Raw genomic sequence first — 21,185 nt, forward strand, 5'->3', positions numbered from 1 at the left:
TAGCTAATGACGTTCATTAAACTCCTGCTATATTGACAGCTGGAGCTTCTGATTCTCTTTGAAAAATTATGATATACCACATTATCAGTTTAATGTGAAAAAGTACCTGCAACTTTATCATCCAACATGGCTTTTTGTTTCATGTGTTCTCGTCTGGCCTTTTTCCAATTTGCTGCATATTTTTGTGGGATTCATCATGGTTACAAACAGCTTTACATCATATTTGTCTTACCTGCATACACAACGTGTCTGACAGGTTGTTACAAAGCCTTCCCAGTAATCCTTCTAGTGGTTGCATAATAAGTGAATGCACTACTTCCTCTTGGACACTTAAGTGGATTCCAAATCGTCATGTTACTGATGATGCACAAACATCTTTCTAGGTTTGGATTATTTGGGGACCCTTCCTCTTCATGAACCGTTATCCATAAATAGTGATTTATTATAGACACAAGGTATTTCTTGATTGTCCCTGTATGTCTGAAGCTATGAGACTAATTACCTGCTGATGGTGTCTGTTACTTTTTCCGAGTAGATGCCTTCTGGCACTGGTTCATATACCGCCTCCACTATCTGCAAAACAAACACACTACAGTGATGGAAGCAAAGGGGCCACGGATGTCTCTGAAGAGTTCATACTTGGCCATGACCTGAGAGTTACTAATTAAGTAGTACAGTTCCACACATACATTTTTGTCAGAAATAAAAACATCCCGACCAAATAAAACGTTTGCATCAATTAAACAGTTCTTGAATATATAATTGTACTCCCCAAGCTGAGTTAAAATTAACCTTAGATTCATAATAAAATGATGTAGGGGATAATATAAGGTGCTGAATCGTGAGTAGTCACAATTGAAAATAAAAAACCAGGCCGGTGCCGTGGCTCACACCTGTAATCTCAGCACTTTGGGAGGCCGAGGTAGGTGGATCTCTTGAGGTCAGGAGTTGAGATCAGCCTGGCCAACATGGTGAAACCGCATCTCCACTAAACATAGAAAATAGCCAGGCATGGTGGCTCACACCTGTAATTCCAGCTACTTGGGAGGCTGAGGCAGGAGAATGACTTAAACTCAAGAGGCAGAGGTTGCAGTGAGCTGAGATTGCGCCACTTTACTCCAGCCTAGGCAACAGAGCGATACTCTGTCTCTAATTAAATAAATAAGTAACCAAAAGTAATTTGACATACTTTTTAAAATAATTTTGTATTATAAATAAAGACAATTATAGAGGGAAATATGCCATTACATGAGATATATGCCTAGAAGAAAGCAGAAAAAATAAACTGGATCATACAGTTAATAAAACAATTCTTGCTTTTAATGGACAGTTATATAAAACCACAAAAGTCTGTTTAATAAGAAAAGGAATTGCATTTTTAGCTACCAGAGACCCTTTTGTCTCCCATCGTTGCTTACTTTTGTAGCTAAGGAGAGCATGTTAGTGCTGTAGAAGGGGGGATTCAAAGTCGCCATCTGATAAAGGATGCAGCCTGCTGCCCAGACATCAGCCTTCTCCCCATACGGCTCACTCTTCAGTACCTCGGGGCTGACATAAAATAAGGACATTAATACATACTAAGGAAGGAAGAATCCACTCAGAAAAAAGATGCAATGTTCAAGCTTTATTGGAGTTATTTTTTAAGTACCTAAAATGCTGAATCACTATTTCAAGAAAGGATATCAAAAAGTATGTTTGAAATTTCCCAGCCTCAGATGAACCAGGAAGCATATCAAGCAATTCCAGCTTAAGCAGTAGATACCAATCACCCATATAAGTATCACCTAGTATGCATCCAAGGATGTGTTTATTTCCAGAAAGAGGAATCCCACTCTGGTAGATGCAGTTGCTGGCCCCAGTTCCTTGCTGCTCTCGGAGCTTCTGTACATCCCACCCTTGCTGTGGCCACCTCTGGGCAGTGTTCATCATCCACTTCTGCCTTTGGTTTTAGCTGTGTTTTCTTGCTATGACCAATGGAATGTGGAAGTGACAATGAGCCTCAGTCTGAACAGGTACTGAGGGCTTCCATTTATCCTTCTAGGAGCTTTGGTCCACTACCAGGGGAAGACTGTATCCCAGGTAGCTTTCACCCTTGCAGCCTGGGCCCAGTGTAAGACACACAGAACCAGTCTGTCCCAGACAACCCATATGCCAATAGCCTGCAGGAGAACCAGTCTAGCAGGCTTGTATTCCTGTGATTCTGAGGTTAAATGCCACTGAGACTTTGTGGTGATTAATGACAAGACATTAATTTGGCAACAACTGAGTGATAGAGCCTTCCCATTTGCTACTGAGCTCCAACATGTAAAGTAGCGGGAAGATGATATTTAAATATGCTGTGGGAAATGACAATATCTACCATGTTCCCTGCTTCTCGAATTGCTACGCAATTTAAACAACATTCAAATGAATAATGTGCAAGGGTTCATGAGTTGTTTTTTTGTTTTTTGTTTTTCAGATGAAGTCTCACTGTCACCAGGCTGGAGTGCAGTGGTGTGATCTTGGCTCACTGCAACCTCCAACTCCCTGCTTCAAGTGATTCTCCTGCCTCAGCCTCCTGACTGGCTGTGATTATAGGCACACACCACCACACCCAGCTAATTTTGGTATTTTTAGTAGAGACGGGGTTTCACCATGTTAGCCAGGATGGTCTTGAACTCCTGACCTTGTGATCCACCCACCTCGGCCTCCCAAAGGGCTGCGATTGCAGGCATGAGCCACCACGCCCAGCCAAGTTTATTTTTTAATTTAATTGGATTTAATATAATTTATGTGGAGGCAAGTGTAGTTCCCTTGGACATTTTGTACTAATAGAAGTTTCCTCTATCATATTTATACACTAAAAACACAGTACTTAAAGTACTCAACACACACACACACACACAGTTAAGTAGCTTGCTAATTCAGTTCTATAATAGGTACTTGGGTCTGTGCTCAGTACTCTAATGGAGTAAAGATTAATATAGTTGGCTTCAACAGTAGGTGAAGGTATAAAGAAATTTATAAATTGGCATCAAAACCATCAGAGGAGGTATAAGTCAGTTTTGACTTAAAAAGAATTAACAAATTGCTGTTCTTGAGAAGAAGAAGAATTCCTAGTTTAAGATTTACAGTATGTATTTGCAGAGAAAAGTATGATTTCTAGGACTATCAGTTAAGCATTTTCACATTCAGTGTTTTACATTTCAATAATATGGCAATGGGAGAATCGGGGCTGAGATTTCCATGGGCTCTGCAGTTCTGAGTATACAAAAAGTATTCCCTGCCATCATCAACTGCTCACATTAAAAAAAAAAAAAAGCCTTAACAAGAGAAAAACATGCTCAACACAGAAAATGTCTTTGGTTCCCTACAGACAAATTTCTCATAATCTCATGTATTGCGATCTCAGAAGATTCACTTCCTGTTTCCAAAAGATCATGAAGCACAGCTGTGAGTGTTCCACCCGTATGCCCTCAAATCCCTTTTGCATTTCCTATCTTTGGTGTGTTTCACCCTCCCCACCCCCAGAGCCAGCACCCACACTTGTTGGAAGGACAGAATTCCATTTATTCCTCAAAAGATAAATTTTCAATGTCTCTTTTATAAGGGCACTAATCCCATTGGTGAGGGCAGAGCCCTCATGACCTAATCACCTACCACAGGTCACACTTCCTAACACCACCACATTGCAGATTAGGATTTCAATATAAGAATTTTGGAGAGACACAAGCATTCAGTCTGTAGCAGACTTTCCTCTTGAAACACTGCTAAGTTTTTTGCGTATCCAGTAAATATAACTAAGCACCTCCAAGATGCTAGTCACTCTTCTAGCTGCTTGGAATATAACGACAAAGACATCTGCCCTCATGGGGCTTACCTTCTAGTAAGGGACAGGGGGAAGAAAAGATATAAAATAAAACACAAGAAAATAGCTTAAAAGTAAGTGATGTCATATTTCAAAAAATGAAAAATGCTATAGGAAAATAAACTTGACTGGAGTGAAGGAGGTCTGGAGAGGAGGTAAGGCGGCAATTTGCAATATTAGAAAGAGTGGTTCCTTCCTCCCTCTCAGATTATTTCTCAAAATAGTAATAATAATAATAACCCTTCAGTGGCTTCCTCCTCATTCACTGCATCCCAGGGAACCTTTCTGATGTCAAGATTCAATGTTTCAAGGACATTTGCTGGCTTCAGATTTGCCCCTAATTTCTGGTGAGTTCAGCATTACCATATTAGTAGTGAAATTTATCCACCAAATGCTAGCTCTTTCACCAAAGATAAGATTATGATATTTGACAACTAAGAGTTTATAAGAACTAACTTATTTTCACCACCAATGAGCTCAAAAAATACTAATATTAATGACCCTTCAGTGGCTTCCTCCTTCATTCACTCATTCATCTTCTCTTCACACTTTACTCTCGCCTTGGATAATTTCATTCATATCCAAGGCTTCCACTGAAACCATATGCTGGTAACCCTCAGACCTAATTTCCATTTCTCACGCCCCTCAGGTTCACACAGAGATAAGGGCTCTGTTACAAATCACTGACTAAACTAGGGTTAAAGCATTGGACTGTAAACAATTTGCCTATTTTATAAATTAGAACAGAGATCTCATCCCAAGTCAACAATGCCTACTTTCTTGAATTTCAAGCACTGTTTCTGAGGTGTACAAAACAAGCCTGCAGGACAAAGGCCTGAGCATCTGCAACAGGAAGATAGCTCCCTGGGAGGCATCTTAAAGCCCTGGGCCTGTGACTGTCTTGGCCCCCACATTACCTCCTGAGGCAAACATTTCCATTTATTTTTCTACTTCCAGCTCTGCTGCCATTTGCACTTCAAACCTAGTCACTCCAAGCAATCCTTTTAAATATGTGTGTGTGCTACAGGGGCTTCTTCCTAATCTGCAAGATTCAGGGGTGACTACTCTGCATTCCAGGGAACCTTTCTGATGTCAAGATTCCATGTTTCCAGGACATCTGCTGATTTCAGATTTGCCCCTAATTCCTGGGGAGTCCAGCATTACTACATTAGCAGTTCAATTTAGCCTTCAAATGTGAGTTCTTTCCTTAAAAGATAAGATTATATCATTTGACAACTAAGAGTTTGTAAGAACTAGCTTATTTTTGCCACTAATGAACTAAAAGAAATACGAGGGCACAAGTATGAGAAATTGAAGAAGAAATTAAAACCTTAACAGAAATTGAAAAACTATCATTGAAGAAGTAACTCATTGACAATATAATGATATAGAATCTTAGAAACAGTGATATTTAGAGATGTCATAAAAGAAAATGTTCCCTTAAGAAGTGTTACAAATGCTAATTAAAAAGTCTCAAGGAATTTGGGACACAGTGAGGGCTAAATTGTTTGAAGACAAGTTTATTTTACTGAAGTAATTTATCCAATAATATTTGCTTCACTAGGTAAAGATAGAAAAGGGATTTTTGCATCCCACTGCAATATGTTAATTCTGAGTCTATTAAAAAGTACTTTTAGTTCTCAGGTATTGGCTATCACACCTTCATCTCCCCAGAGTACCTTAAATAGAGAAAGAGAACTAACTTATCCCTGTTACTGAAAAAAGAACATAAACCTTCTGTCTGAAAGTTTAAGATCCACTAGTTATTTGTGCACTCAAGGAGGAAAAACTCCATCTGAACTCATGAGGATAAAATTCTGACCTGAGGTGACATAATTAAGTCTATGTGCCAATAAATACCATTTATTTAGACTGAAAATCAAATGACACTCTAATTTTAAATCATTGTACAGGATGTAGCAATACAGAATGGATAAAATGCATGCGTGTGTGTGTATCTTTGTATGTGTATGCAAGTGTTTGTGGATGTCTGTGTGCACATGTCCATGGATATTTATGGTTGCTGAAGTTAAGTAAACCATTGCTGAGAAATGGCTCACAAAACCATCACCGTGGAAGAATAGGAGTTCATGAGAACTAATGAGGACGCGGAATCTTGGAAAAGCCCTGGGGAAATAAACCTCAGTGCATTTTCTGGAAAGAGTGAGCAACATAATATTCAGATATATGGAGAGCTAAAGAGAGCTTAGCAGAGAAGACGCTAGGCAGAATCATGAATGTAGAGAGAACCATTTATATCTTGATCGGGTCCTACTTATTATAAGTAGTTAATAGCAATAGCATTGATAAAATGTAATCTGGTCCCACTAGAGCCGCAAAAGTTAAAGAACACTCTGATCAGCGTTATGGCATCCTCCACTATGGAGGAGTGAAGGGATTGAGCTGGAGAAGAGACTGGAAGGCTAGGCAAGCCCACTAATACAGCAATCAGGGAAATGAGCAGATGAACGCCACTGGACTACAGAATGGATTGGATGTGGGGCGGAGAAAAACAGAAAGGAAATACGATCCCCTCCTCCCTTAGACTCCCAAGTTTTTGGTTCTCATGATTAAATGGGTATAAGAGTCATTAATACTGATACAGGGGGAGCAGATGTGTAGGAATATATTAATTCATGTCTCCAAGATCCACATTTGGGGAGATTCAATGGGCAACTGCATTCCAGATGTGAAGAGTCTCTCAAAACCTTATCCTCAGAACATGGGCTGTCTATAAGCTTGGCATCACGGAAATGTTCTCAGCTCATAGATGACTACCGCCATTAAGCAGTTAGTTAAATAGATTTGATACCTAAACAGCTCTGACTTTTCTGAACACAAACCTCTTACAGAGAGATGAGAGAATTAAACGACACATTCAAGAGCTGTGGAATAATATCGTATGCCACTAAAAGATATTGGCACACCTTTAACACCGATTTGAGAGTCTGCCCGCTCCTGGACTGCATCTAGCATTGACAGTTTTATCCGCTAAAAATAGAGGACAGCCAGTTAAATTTGAATTACTTTAAAAAAATGCAATAGTTGAAAAATATGCTAAAAAGTACAGTAAATGAGACATAAACGAAGATGTTCATTGGTGTTTATTCAAAATTCAAATTTCATTGGGCACCCTATATTTCATCTGGCAATCCTAAATTGCAGTATTATTCGTGTACTCTCCTTTGCTAGTGATTAAGTCATATTTCTTCTAGAAAGGCACAGAAAGAGCTATTTAAACACTGTTTATGGTTTTCTACACTTACATTACAAAAATAGCAAAGCAGGGTGTTTATATGAGGCATTTGGGACACTTCTGTAAATGCTTTCTATTTCTCCCATGTTGCATGAAGCTGTGTGTTAACATGCCTTAACCATGAATGAAATCAATGATTTAAAAGTTCTTTAAAATATAAGCAGCACCTTAAAGTACAAAACACATTTGAATATATGAAATGTTAAATTCAGGCCTAGATTTTACATTTTTACCAAATGTCTCTGTAAACGTTAAGTTAAATAATAAACAAACTGGAGTAGAAGCCATCAGAATAGCTTCATTAGCCCCATAGCAAAGATGAGCCATGACTGGTTTCTTCTTCTTTTTTTTTTAGAAAGAGTTAGTTTCACTCTTGTTGCCCAGGCTGGAGTGCAATACTGCAATCTCGGCTCACTGCAACATCCGCCTCCTGGTTCAAGTGCTTCTCCTACCTCAGCCTCATCAGTAGCTGGGATTACAGGCATGCGCCACCACGCCCAGCTAATGTTTGGTATTTTTAGTAGAGACGGGGTTTCGCCATGTTAGTCAAGCTAGTCTCAAACTCCCAACCTCAGGTGATCCACCCGCCTCAGCCTCCCAAAGTGCGGGGATTACAGGTGTGAGCCACCAGGCCTGCTGTCCATGACTGGTTTCCAGATGCCAAACCCTCTTAGTAGGTCATCTAGCTCCTGTGGATTGTGTGTGAGGACATGCATGTGAACAAAACCAGAATATCTCACCCGTCAAAAATATTTCTTTGGCATATTTCCATATAGCTATTCAAAGGGACTGCAAACCACAGAAATCGTCTTGAAAATCTGTCTTTTGGCCGGGCGCGGTGGCTCACACCTATAATCCCAGCACTTTGGGAGGCCGAGGTGGGTGGATCAAGAGGTCAAGAGATCGAGACCATCCTGGTCAACAAGGTGAAACCCTGTCTCTACTAAAAATACAAAAATTAGCTGGGCATGGTAGTGCGCGCCTGTAGTCCCAGCTACTGAGGCGGCTGAGGCAGGAGAACTGCTTGAACCCAGAAGGCGGAGGTTGCGGTGAGCTGAGATCATGCCATTGCACTCCAGCCTGGGTAACAACAGTGAAACTCCATCTCAAAAAAAAAAAAAAAATTAAGAAAATCTGTCTTTTTGTGAAAAAATCAGGATATTTGCATCTGTTGAGAAAATCTGCATTCGTGAAATAAACAGCCAGGCCTTCTCTGAGCCCACCCCCACCACACCCCATCCAAATCTCGAAAAGATTAACTCACAGGAATGAGACGGGGAGTATGACACCTTTGAAAGTCTGACAGAGACATGTTACCACAGGCCACCATCTATTCTTCCTGAGAACTGCTACCTGTGAAGTTTCATCTGTATCTTAGCCTGTTTTCTGTTGCTTATAACAGAATACCCCAAACCAGGCAATTCATAAAGAAAAGGCATTTATTTCTTACAGTTCTGGAAGCTAAAATTCCAAGGATGAGGGGCTGCATCTTCTTGCTGGTGAGGGCTTTCTGCAGAGCCCTGAGGCAGCATGAGGCAGCATGAGGCAGCATGCGGCAAAGGGACTGAGTGTTCACTGGGGTCTCTCTCTTTTTATAAACCTCTAGTCCCATTCTCATAATAGCTAATTAATTCCTTAATCCATGAATGGATCCTCATGACCCACTGGAGCATAAGGGCTTTTCTCTCATAATCCAGTGATCTCATAAAGGTCCCATCTCCTAATACTGCCACATTGGGAATCAAGTTTTGTTTTTGTTTTTGTTTTTGAGACGAAGTCTCACTCTGTCGCCAGGCTGGAATGTAGTGGCACAATCTCAGCTCACTGCAACCTCCACCTCCTCGCTTCAAGTGATTCTCCTGCCTCAGCCTCCCAAGCGGCTGGGACTACAGGCAAGTGTCACCACGCTCGGCTTATTTTTGTATTTTTAGTAGAGACTGGGTTTCACCATGTTGGCCAGGATGGTCTCAATCTCTTGATCTTGTGATCTGCCTTCCTCAGACTCCCAAAGTGTTAGGATTACAGGTGTGAGCTACCACTCCTGGCCAGGAATCAAATTTTAACATGAGTTTTGTAGGGAACCAACATGCAAACGATAGCAATCTGTATAAGACTGCCTTCACTAGCCAGGCCTTTTCTTGTCCTTCCCTCCCATAATGTATCTTGCCAGAATCCAAGCCCCTCTTCCTTCCGTAACTCCAGGATGGTATAAACCTTCAGCCACATGGCCTTTTCTGAGTTTTCATATTTCATATTATTCTCATGTACACATGTGTAAATAATAATTTGTATACCTTTCTCCTCTTAATCTTTCTATTATGCATTTGTTTTATAGACTCAAATCATCAAACCTTCAGAAGGGTGAGGAAGGAGGAAGTTATCTTTACCCCTACACATGATTCAGACCCCTAACTAACATTTTATGAACCAGAGTGACAAGACACTCTACTTGGAAGAGTTACCAGTGAACATTTTATGAATGAGTGGTAGATGACTGTTACAACTAAAAGCAATCCATTATTTGACAGATTAATGCAATACTTCTTCAACTTAGGGAAAAAATTTATATATAATCTACATAAAATTCCTAACAGTAAAAAGCAGAAGAGACTGACACTGCATTATGCAAACCAGGACCTGGGATTACCAGTGTAGTGTTGACCTGCCTTTAATTAGTTTCTTGTTTTTACTGCAACATGATGAGTCAAATTAGATACAATTTTCATCTCCCCGCTAGGATCAGTGGACATTGACCAAATGACACAACTGATTGTAGATCATTTTATGAGACACTGCAATTTATGTAGAATCTGTTCATGAGATAATAAATGTGCAAGTGCCATGAAAAATACTAAGTACTATACAAATGCAAAGTGGCCTCATTATTACATAGAGACGTCTGTCACATTTCATAGGCACTGTGACAATAAGTGAGCTAGAAAAAATCAGGCAGCAGAATAAATATGGTAGTGAAGAAGGGACGGCCATATTTCTGAATTCTGAAGAGTTCTGAGTGGACAACCAAATAGTTGACCTTTAGTCTATTGAAGTCAAAGTCAGATAGGCCAAAAACTTTTACTATTATAGGTAAAAAATGTAGGTAGTGGTGAAAGGGGTGCCAGGCTGTTGTTTCCATTAGGTCCAGTTTGGTCAAAGTTTGTATGATCTCAAAACATGAGTGGCAGCCTACTCTCACTCCGTCCCGCGCATGTTGGCCCCCCATCCTGATCTTTGCCCTTAGTTCATGGAAGCCCCTATCCGGCATGTTCACCCCTTCATCTCCAAGCAATACCACCCTTTAACACCAAGATCAAGTTCTACCGATTGGGTGAAACCTTCTCTTACTATCCAAGTTCAAACATATAGTCTGACCACAAATTTTAAAAGCACCTATAGCCTGTATTATTCCCCAAATAGGCATTCTTTGATTTATTCAACAAATATGTACTGAGCAACAAATATGTACTATGTGCCAGGAGCATATAGAATACAGGAGCAAACAAAACACACACACACAAAATCCCTGGCCTCATGGAGTTTACATTCTAGTAAAGGAGACAACAAATACACTAATTAATTAATTGATTGATTGATTGATTTAAAATTTATTCAATGTCATGAAGAAAATAGACTATTTTTTAAAATAACATTTATCTCATGAATTGACATTTAACTGTTCTGTAGCCTCAACAGGCTGTTTGACTTTGGAGATGAGGTTGGGTAGATATTAATTTCCTCACATCTGTAAGACAGAGAGATAATTTGTAATATCTATTCCTGTTCCAAATGCTATGTCCATCATCTAAAGACTGAACATATTTTAATGACAGATATGCACACAGTTTTAAGATAAAGATTATATTTGGTTTTCAGTGTGGTTTAATCCCTGAGGATAGAGTCAACAACATTTTCCAAATTAAAATGTGTTCTATCAAAACAAATGCATGAACATGTAAATAATTTTTGATTATTGCTTTGGTACAGTATTAAAATCTGTGTTTTAAAATTTTTAAGCAAAATAAGACATTTTTATTTTAACAGATAGCTAATGTATATTTCAAAGTCACTTTTAAGAATTAGGGATGTCTTAACCTGAATTATCACCATGTTTGCTCAAAAAATGCTGGGTAAATAGATCCTAAATCTGTAATCTTATGTGGCTGAAGAAGAAAAGAAATATATTCCTCTTTCATCTCTGAAGCAGAAGTGGCCTCACTGAATATGTGAGAACCTATGGCCAAGGTTTCTGACAGCTTCCTCACAACAAATTTCACTCTGTCTCCCTATTCCCATTTGCTGAGCAGACACAAAGAAACCTGTCACTGGAAAACACAGATTCAGTGAGATCTGAGGACCAAGGAATGTCCTTTACCCAAAATATCTTCCCTGAGGCCAATGTCTGACTCAATGTCTGAGTTCTCACAATTAGTGTTTATTCTTCTATGTTACACTAGTTATTTTTGGAAAGTCGATAAGGAGAAAATGAGGAAGGGGGTGAAAACATGGGGAACCCAGGGCTTGCGTATGTTTGACAGTGACTGTTGGTTGGGGGTGGGCTAAAAGTGAATAGCTTGATAAGAAACTGAGACCAAGGCCACACAGGGAGGAACTTTATTGTAATTTCTCCCAAATTAGAGTGTGAGACCGAGGCAGGAGAATAGTCTGGAGGTAGGGGACAGTTGGTCAATTGCTCCTCCTAGCCAATTGCTGCTGACTTCCTAGAACTAAATTAAATGAAATCACTTTAGCTATGACAGGAAATATCCTCTCCATTTATGCAGGGCATTCCCCAGGCAAATTACTTTGTAACTTTATTTCACCCTCTTCATTACATAGAGCATACACCTAGTAACCAAGAGAAACCTCTAGAGGATATTTTAATCCCAGAAAATTCTGTAACAGGGCTCTTGGGCCCCTATTCTCTACCCGTTCTCACCCTGCGGAGCATACTTTCATTTTCAATAAATCTTTACTTTTGTTGCTTCATTCTCTCCTTGTGTTGTGCATTTTGTCCAATTCTTTGTTCAAGATGCCAAGAACCTGGACACCCAACACTAGTATCAAGGTGAAGACAGAGTAGGGGGAATAAAGAAAGAAGGGGTTTCAGAGAGGAAGGGAGGAGGAATTTTAAGTCACCTTTTGTTAAAACTGTTCTTTGCTGTCTGTATCTCTGACATGACAACGAGCCATTTTCGTTAGTATTTTGCTTGGCTGGCAATTCTGGTTTGCCATAACTGGACATGGTTCCTACTAACCTGACCAAAAATCGAAGTTTAAAAAAATGTGCAATTCATATACACATGGAATACTATGCAGCCATAAGAAACAATGAGTTTGTGTCCTTTGTAGGGATATGGATGAACCTGAAAACCATCATTCTCAGCAAACTGACACAAGAACAGAAAATCAAACACCGCATGTTCTCACTCATAGGTGGGTGTTGAACAATGAGAATACATGGACACAGGGAGGGGAGCATCACACACTGGGGTCTGTTGGGGGGGCTAAGGGAGGGACAGTGGGGGAAGGGTAGGGAGGTCGGGGAGGGATAACATAGGGAGAAATGCCAGATGTGGGTGACAGGGCGATGGAGGCAGCAAACCACATTGCCATGTGTGTACCTATGCAACAATCCTGCATGATCTGCACATGTACCCCAGAACCTAAAGTACAATTAAAAAAATGTGCAATTGTCCAATATACGACTCCTACGTTTTGTAAACCAAAAATAAAATTCTAAGCCCCTCAGCTAACTCCATGGACCGCTCATCTAGGCCAAGTGAATTCCAAAGAAACCAGAAACACTAGTTCAGGCCATGATGGAAAGGTGCTCAGACATGCTTCATTATACGCTCCTCTTTTTCAGGCACAGCTGACATTACAACAGAGCATTAACATTACAACAGAGATCTTAGGACTGACATTTGTAGCAACAGAAACCAAATTCCAACCTGACTGTAGTGTAGCATCACATGACAGATAGCAGGCCCTGAAAAAAAAATCTAAGTATTTTATCCCCAAATACATTCCTTCGACATATTCTGAAAGGCCCTGCAAAGCTGTTTCTTGCAGGGGAAATGCATTATGTGGCGAATACCCTTCCCTTTCCAGGTCTTTTTTGATCCTGAGTTGATTAGCTGAGAGAACAGAACCTTTTGCCATCTCTTGCCTCTAAGGGCAGCCACCTAGGCAACTTCCTCTACGTGATAAGAATCTCGGTCTCCACAACTCGTATCTTAACCCAGACAGTTGTTTCCACTGATTCCAGGTCTTTAGAGAATATCAGTTTTAACTACTCACCAATCAGAAAACCTATGAATCCCACCCCCGCCACCTTCTCCAAGTTGTTCTACCTTTCTGGACCAAACCATTGTATACCTTACATATGTTGATTGGTGTCTTATGTCTCCCTAAAACATAGAAAACCAAGCTGTAACCCAATCACCCTAGGCATATGTTCTCAGGACCTCCTGAGGCAGTGTCACGGGTCATGTTTCTCACATTTGGCTCAGAACAAATCTCTTCAAATATTTTACAGGGCTTGGCTTTTTCATCAACAGTTTCTAGGTAAAAGTTAAAAAGAGAGAGTTCATATTTGCTACCATTTCATCTGCAATAAATTGCTAATTTCCCTCCTCCTGTGGGCAAGAAGCTGAATGGCCTACCTCAATTTCCGTTCACTTACTCAAGTCACTCAAATGCAGTGCAGGCAGCTTTTGCTTTCTTTAAAAGCATACCCTTGAAAACTTCCATAGTTTTGGCTCTTAAGACCATCAAAATAAGTCTTACTCTCTGAACACATAAAGATAACCCTTTCTTCTCTCTTTCAGCACAATAACTATAGATTTTCAAAACAGAAAGAAATAAAGCACTTTACTTAGTTCCAAATTTATTGTGTTTCATTTAGGAATGAACTATTATCTGGGTAGGCCACGGGACACCAACTCTATACAGAGAGAATAAATCAATTCAGCAATGGACTTGGTGTGGCTGAATGTAATGACACTTCCAAATTACAAGACTGTGGAAAACAAGATATTCTCATTGTGCCTTAGTTTCCATTCTTATACAATAGGAAAATAACCTGTTCAGTGTGTTCTAAGATTTGCCAAATGCAATACATTTTTTAAATGTATGGCATAGAATATCTTTATATTTACTAAATAATTTTTTAACTCTTCTTTCCTTGGATGTTGGCAGTTTAAATGAGAGAAAGGCAAAACATAAACAGAAAGGTGAAATAAGGATTGTACTTTGTTTTTTCACATTTAGGGAGTGTATTAATCTGTTTTCACACTACTATAAAGAAATACCTGAGACTAGGTAATTCGAAAAGAAAAGAGGTTTAACTGGCTCATGGTTCTGCAGGATGTACAGGAAGCATGGTGGCATTTGCTTCTTGGGAGGCCTCAGGAAGCTTCCAATCACAGCAGAAGGCAAAGGAGGAACAGGAGAGTGAGGAGGAGGGGCAGCATACCTTAAATGGCCTACCTCAATTTCCCTTCACTTACTCAAGTCACTCAAATGCAGTGCAGGCAGCTTTTGCTTTCTTTAAAAGCATACCCTTGAAAACTTCCATAGTTTTGGCTCTTAAGACCATCAAAATAAGTCTTACTCTCTGAACACATAAAGATAACCCTTTCTTCTCTCTTTCAGCACAATAACAACCAGATTGCAGGAAAACCCACCATTATGAGAACAGCACGAACGGATAATTTGCCCCCATAATCCAATCACCTCCCACCAGGCCCCATCTCTAATACAGGGGATTAAAATTCAACATGAAATTTAGGTAGGGACAAAGATCCAAACCAAATCAGAGCATATACCTTGATTGTACCAACACTAAAGTTTCACTGATTTTAAATTGACATACAAATTACTTTAAAATTTTTCTCTACTTTCTCAAATTTGTAAGAAGTATAAACTAAGAAGCTTTGTGAATTGAGAAAGAAAAGAAACAGAAAGAAAAGAATCCCTGCTCAAGACGAGGGTCCTTAATAGTCGAAGAAGAGACAAATAATTCTAGACAGTATCATTAAAAATTCAGTACAGTAAATATAGTTGGATAAATATATATTGAGTACTGTGGTCTGAAAACAAAATACATTCTCTTCAAGGAATTCATAAAACTTGCATAAACTTTTCTATGTATCAGCTGTGGCAAACTATTACTTTGGGATAGTTTTCTGAGAAAGCACTTCTACTCCCAGGCTGGAGTGCAGTGGCGTGATCTCGGCTCACTGCAACCTCCACCTTCCAGGTTCAAGTGATTATCCTGCCTCAGCCTCCCAAGTAGCTGGGACTAAATGTATGTATATCCTTGTCTAGTCCCTCCATACATTATTTCTGGGTTTGGCCATGTGACTTCCCTTAGCCAATGGGACATTAGCGATTGTGATGCATGCTTGTACAGGCAGGCTATATTTTCAGAACGCTAACTCTTGGAACATTCCCTCTTAGATTCCAACCACCATACTGAAAAAAACAAAGCCGAGTCTAGCCATTTAAAGAGAACACATGAAATTAAACCAAGGACCCAGCCAATAGCCCCGAGTAAGCTCTCAGCCAATAGCCAGTACTAACATCCTCCTTAAAAAAGATTCCTCCCATTCCAGTGGGCTGCCCTAGTAAATGTAGCATGGAGCAGAGATAAGCTGTCCTTAAAATGCCCTGTTTAAACTGCAGAATTTGAGTAAATAAATTATTATTATTGTATTAATCCAGTAAGTTGGAGATAAATGCTATGCAAATATCTTAATCATCAGAGTATGAAGAATTTCTCAATTTATTCTAAGATACTATAATGATACAAGCTGTATTCTATGACATAATAAAGCCAAATAAAATATAAGCTTTGAACAAAAGGAAAAAAAAACAAAAACTATGAAATAAAAAACATTTTATAAATTACTTAAGAGTGATAAAGATAAAAAATTTTACTGACAGACTACTTAGAAAATAAGGTCAATGAGATTAACCTCTGATTTTTTTTATCTTGCCCAAATTCCCATCTAAAGCATCTGGGGAGTCATGCCCTCAGATAGGTTTTATTTAACCCTACATATCATGATTTACTTTTTAACCTGACTCTGGCATGACATTACAAAACAAAGAAGAAAAATAAAATATTTTACCCCAAAACGTGTTTCTTTGCCATATTCTGAAATGGCCTTGCAAAGCTGTTCTTGGTGGGGGGAAATCTGCTGGGCACGGTGGCTCACATCTGTAATCCCAGCACTTTGGGAGGCCGAGGCAGGCGGATCACTAGAGGTCAGGAGTTTGAGGATAGCCTGGCCTATATGGTAAAACCCTGTCTCTACTAAAAATACAAAAAAAAAAAAAAAAATTAGCCAGCCATGGTGGCGGGTGACTGTAGTCCCAGCTACTTGGGAGTCTGAGGCAGGAGAATCACTTGAACCCTGAGGTAGAAGTTACAGTGAGCCAAGATCGCACCACTGCACTCCAGTTTGGGCAATAGAGCAAGACTCTGTCTCAAAAGAAAAAAAAAAGAAGAAAGAAAGAAAGAGAAAGAGAGAAAGAAAGAAAGAAAGAAAGAAAGAAAGAAAGAAAGAAAGAAAGAAAGAAAGAGAAAGAGAGAAAGAAAGAAAGAAAGAAAGAAAGAAAGAAAGAAAGAAAGAAAGAAAGAAAGATAGATCTTAAATCAATTAGCTAACCTACTTAAGAAACTAGAAAAAAGAAGGGCAAACTCAACTCAAACCTAACAGCAAAAAGTAATAAAGATCAGTGAGGTAATAAGTGACATAGGAAATAGAAAAATAGCAGAAAGCAATAAAAATAAAATTTGGTTCTTTTGAAAAAATCAAAAGAATTGACAAGTTGATTCCTGGTTTTGGTGGAATTCCTGGCTTTCCTGGTTTTTCTTTTTTGAGACGGAGTTTCGCTCTTGTTACCCAGGCTGGAGTGCAATGGCACGATCTCGGCTCACCGCAATCTCCGCCTCCTGGGTTCAGGCAATTCTCCTGCCTCAGCCTCCCGAATAGCTGGGATTACAGGCACGCGCCACCATGCCCAGCTAATTTTTTGTATATTTTTTAGTAGAAACGGGGTTTCACCATGTTGACCAGGAGAGTCTCAATATCTTGACCTTGTGATCCACCTGCCTCGGCCTCCCAAAGTACTTTCCTGTTTTTTAGTTAGCCAGACTAACTAAGAAAAACGAGAGAAGACTCAAAACACCAAAACAGGAATGAAAAGGAAACATTAATATCATCTGTATAGAAATTAAAAGGATTGTAAGCATATCATAAAAACTATGAACAATTAATTGTTTGCTACCAAATTAGATGATCTAGATGGAATGGAAATTACTCTAAATACGCAAACTACCAAAACTGACTGAAGAGGAAAAGCAAAATCTAAACAGGAGTATAACAAGAGGTTAAGTTAGTAATCAAAAACTTCCCGTAAAGAAAAGCCCAGGGCTAGCCGGCTTCAGCTTCACTGGTGAATTTTACCAAGTGTTTAAAGAACTAACACCAGTTCTTCCCAAACTGTTCCAAGAAACAGAAGAGAGGGTAACACTTCCTGTATTAATCTCTTCTCCCATTGCTGTAAAGAAATGCCTGAGACTGGTAATTTATAAAGAAAGAGGTTTAACTGGCTCACAAGCTATAGAAGAGGCATGGCTGGGGAGGCCTTAGAGAACTTTCACTCTGGCAGAAGGCAAAGTGGGAGCAGGCATCTTGGCTTGGCCAGAGCAGGAAGAGAGAGAGTGGGGAGGTGTCACACACTTTTAAACAAGATCTTGTGAGAACTCAATCATAAAAACAGCATCACTAAAGTGGGAAATCTGCCCCCATGACCCGGTCACCTCCTACCAGGCCAACCTCCAACACTGAGGATTACAATTTGACATGAGATTTGGGCAGGGACACAAATCCAAACCATATCACTTCCCAACTTACTCTGCGAGGTCAGTATTAACCTGCTACAAAACCCAGGCAAAGAAAATCACAGAAAAGAAAACAGACCAATATCCCTTATGAATATAGATGCAAAAAATCTTCAATAAAATACTAGTAAACTGAACCCAGCAACATATGAAAAGAATTACAGTAGTACCCCCTTATCCAGGGAAAATATGTTCTAGGACCCCCCAGTGGACGCCTGAAACTGAAGACAGTACCAAACACTAAACGAACTGTTTTCCTACATATACATATCTATGATAAAGTTTAATTAATAAATTAGGCACAGTATGAGATTAACGATAACTAATAACAAAATAGAAGAATTATAACAACATGCCAGCATCACTACTTTGATGCTCGGGGCCATTACTAAGTAAAATAAGGGTGGTTTGAACAGAAGCACTGAGATACCGTGAGAGTCGACCTGATCACTGAGACAGCTGAGTGACTACTGTGTGGTAGAGCATGCAATGTGGGTACACTGGGGAAAGGGAGCATTCATGTCCCAGGTGAGAAGGAGCAGGACAGTGCAAGATTTCACCCCCCTATGCAGAATGGTGCGCAATTTACAACTTACGAATTGTTTATTTCTGAAATCAAATCTTCCATTTACTATTTGCAATCTGCAGTTGACTGAAACTATGGAAAGTGAAGTCGTGGCTTATAGGGGACTACTGTCTATACTATAACAAAGTGGGATTTGTCTCAGAAAGGCAAGGTCGGCTCAAAATATGAAAATCAATGTGGCCGGGCGTGGTGGCTCAAGCCTGTAATCCCAGCACTTTGGGAGGCCGAGGCGGGTGGATCACAAGGTCAAGAGATCGAGACCATCTTGGTCAACATGGTGAAACCCCGTCTCTACTAAAACTACAAAAAATTAGCTGGGCATGGTGGCATGTGCCTGTAATCCCAGCTACTCAGGAGGCTGAGGCAGGAGAATTGCCTGAACCCAGGAGGCAGAGGTTGTGGTGAGCCGAGATCGCACCATTGCACTCCAGCCTGGGTAATAAGAGCAAAACTCTGCCTCAAAAAAAAAAAGAAAATCAATCAAGGTAAAACACCATATTAACAGAATGAATTTTTAAAAATGATCATTTTAGTAAATGCAGACAAGAGCATTTGACAAAATCCAACTCTCTTTCATGATAAAAGCTCTCATCTAGGAACAGAAGAAAACATCCTCAGCCCAGTGAAAGACATCTGCATACTTCTCAGGTAACATTACGCTTCATGATGAAGATCAGCTTCCACTCATATGGGTAAATAACATGAATCTTCAAAAACACAACACATATACACAACCAACTACATTTTCCCTCAATGCAAGAAGAGTAAGAGATTTTCCACACTCCCCACCTTTTCTTAGCACAGATACCTTAGAAAACTTGTAATTGTTCATTCTTTCTCTGCCTCATTAAAATGTACTATGTAAATCTTTCCAAAACTTAAATAACACTCTTGTCAGTGTTACAACCCATAAATCTTTTCCTTAAAGACACAGGGGGCATATCTTTAAACTAAATGAAGCCAATGAAGAAGACAATACACCCATCAAAGGGGTTCCTATGGGAGGGTGGGAGCTTCACACACCAGGCACCCGGGTACAAATTATAAACCTACTTCCTGTCGTAAAGATATGATAAATTTGTTTTTCTTTTGGATTAGGGCAATTAGTAAACACAGATGCCTACTCCAATTATCAGGTGAATTTAGGATGAACCATGTGTGACAAATGGTGCCATCAAGTCCTCTTATTTGAAGACTAGTTATTTATCTTGAGGACATGTGTGGCAAGGATTGCATCTGCTTAGCCGTATAAAAGGATAGGATTTCTTTGTCTTTTCAATCTCTTTAGTGGATTGTCTATGTTGAGAATGACATCTGGTTTAATGTTTATTCAAAAATCAAAACGGTTTTCTTTTCTACTTTTGTGTTGACCTTGTCTGCGTTGGCAGGAGATTTTGTTTTTTAATTTTTATTTCAACACTTGACTTCGTCAGATCAGGAATAAGGCAAGGACTCTGCTATTCCCACTTCATTTAACATTGTACTGGAGTTTCTGGTCAAGTCACTTAGTCAAGAAAGGGAAATAAAAGGCATCCAGATGGGAAAGAAAGAAGTAAGACAATTTCTATTTGCATATAACATGATCTTTTGTGTAGAAAATTGCAAGAAATTCACACAAAAAAATTACAGTTAATATATGAGTGTAGTAAGTTTACAGTACACAAAATCAATATGCAAAATTAAATTATATTTCTATACACTACCAATGAACAATCCAAGATGAAATTAAGAGAAGTTTGTTTACAATAACATCAAAAAAATAAAACTTAGGAATAAATTTGAAAAAAGAAGTAAATGATTTATACACTAAAAACTGCATAACATCATTTTTAAAAAGTTTTTAAAAAGACCTAAATGTATGGAAAGACATGTGTTCAAAAATTGGAAGACTTGCCCTTGTTTAAATGGCCACATTCGTTTCCTCTTGTTGCTGTGCAAATCACCACAAATTTCGTGGCTTAAAACACAAATCTTACTGTTTGGAAAACTCTGCCCCTACCGCAAAAGCTCTCTCTCTCTCTTTCCCTCCCCCACAAAGAGGCTCCCTTATCTCTCACTTTACATACCGATACCGGCCCTAGCCCTCATGCTGCCCAGCTTCCCGCCGCCCAGCTTCCCGCCCAGCAGTTCAAACTGACCAACAGTTGCCCACCACCTCGGCTTTTGGCTTCCCCACCCCCCAGCCCTTCAGCCCCCTATAAAACAACCCTGCCCCTCTGAGCGGCACGGCCATTCTCCTCTTCCTCCCGGCTGGTCCGCCTGGAGGCTCTTTCCTCTCAATAAAGCCTGAACTTAAGGAATTTCCTCTAGCCTGCGGTCCGGTTTCTTTCCCAATGAGCCCAGTCTTCCCGCAGAGGGTAGGTCGGACAAATGGTGCCGAAACCCGGGACGGGAGCTGGGGCCGTTGGCCCGGCCACGACCCCCCTCCCCGACCTACCCAACACTGGCCCTGCCACCTCCACGTTCCGATTAAGGTAAGCCAAGTTTTTCTTGCTTTGCCTTCCCCCGCTTCCCGTCTCCTCTTCCTACGGCATGGTGCAGTTGCTCCCTCTCCGGCGTTCCGCACGGACTCCTTGCCTAG

General features: G+C 39.9%; 1 protein-coding gene across 21 annotated transcripts in view; it reads right to left on the bottom strand.

Annotated features, from left to right (window-relative positions):
- Window positions 1-21,185, bottom strand: part of NEK10 (NIMA related kinase 10) — a 260,598-nt gene that overhangs the window by 101,030 nt on the left and 138,383 nt on the right. For 20 of the 21 annotated variants that reach the window (XM_078354426.1, XM_078354423.1, XM_054247045.2 and 17 more), the window contains 2 exons: window positions 1,419-1,548; window positions 503-573 (listed from right to left, as the gene is read on the bottom strand). In XM_078354426.1, coding sequence (XP_078210552.1) covers window positions 503-573; window positions 1,419-1,548 — 201 coding nt within the window. Of the gene's footprint in view, window positions 1-502; window positions 574-1,418; window positions 1,549-10,777; window positions 10,846-21,185 lie in introns of those variants that run through there. The other variant, XM_054247049.2, reaches the window with a different exon arrangement.

Source organism: Callithrix jacchus, chromosome 17 (genome assembly GCF_049354715.1).
Source record: "Callithrix jacchus isolate 240 chromosome 17, calJac240_pri, whole genome shotgun sequence".
In the NCBI taxonomy this organism is placed as follows: domain Eukaryota; kingdom Metazoa; phylum Chordata; class Mammalia; order Primates; family Cebidae; genus Callithrix; species Callithrix jacchus.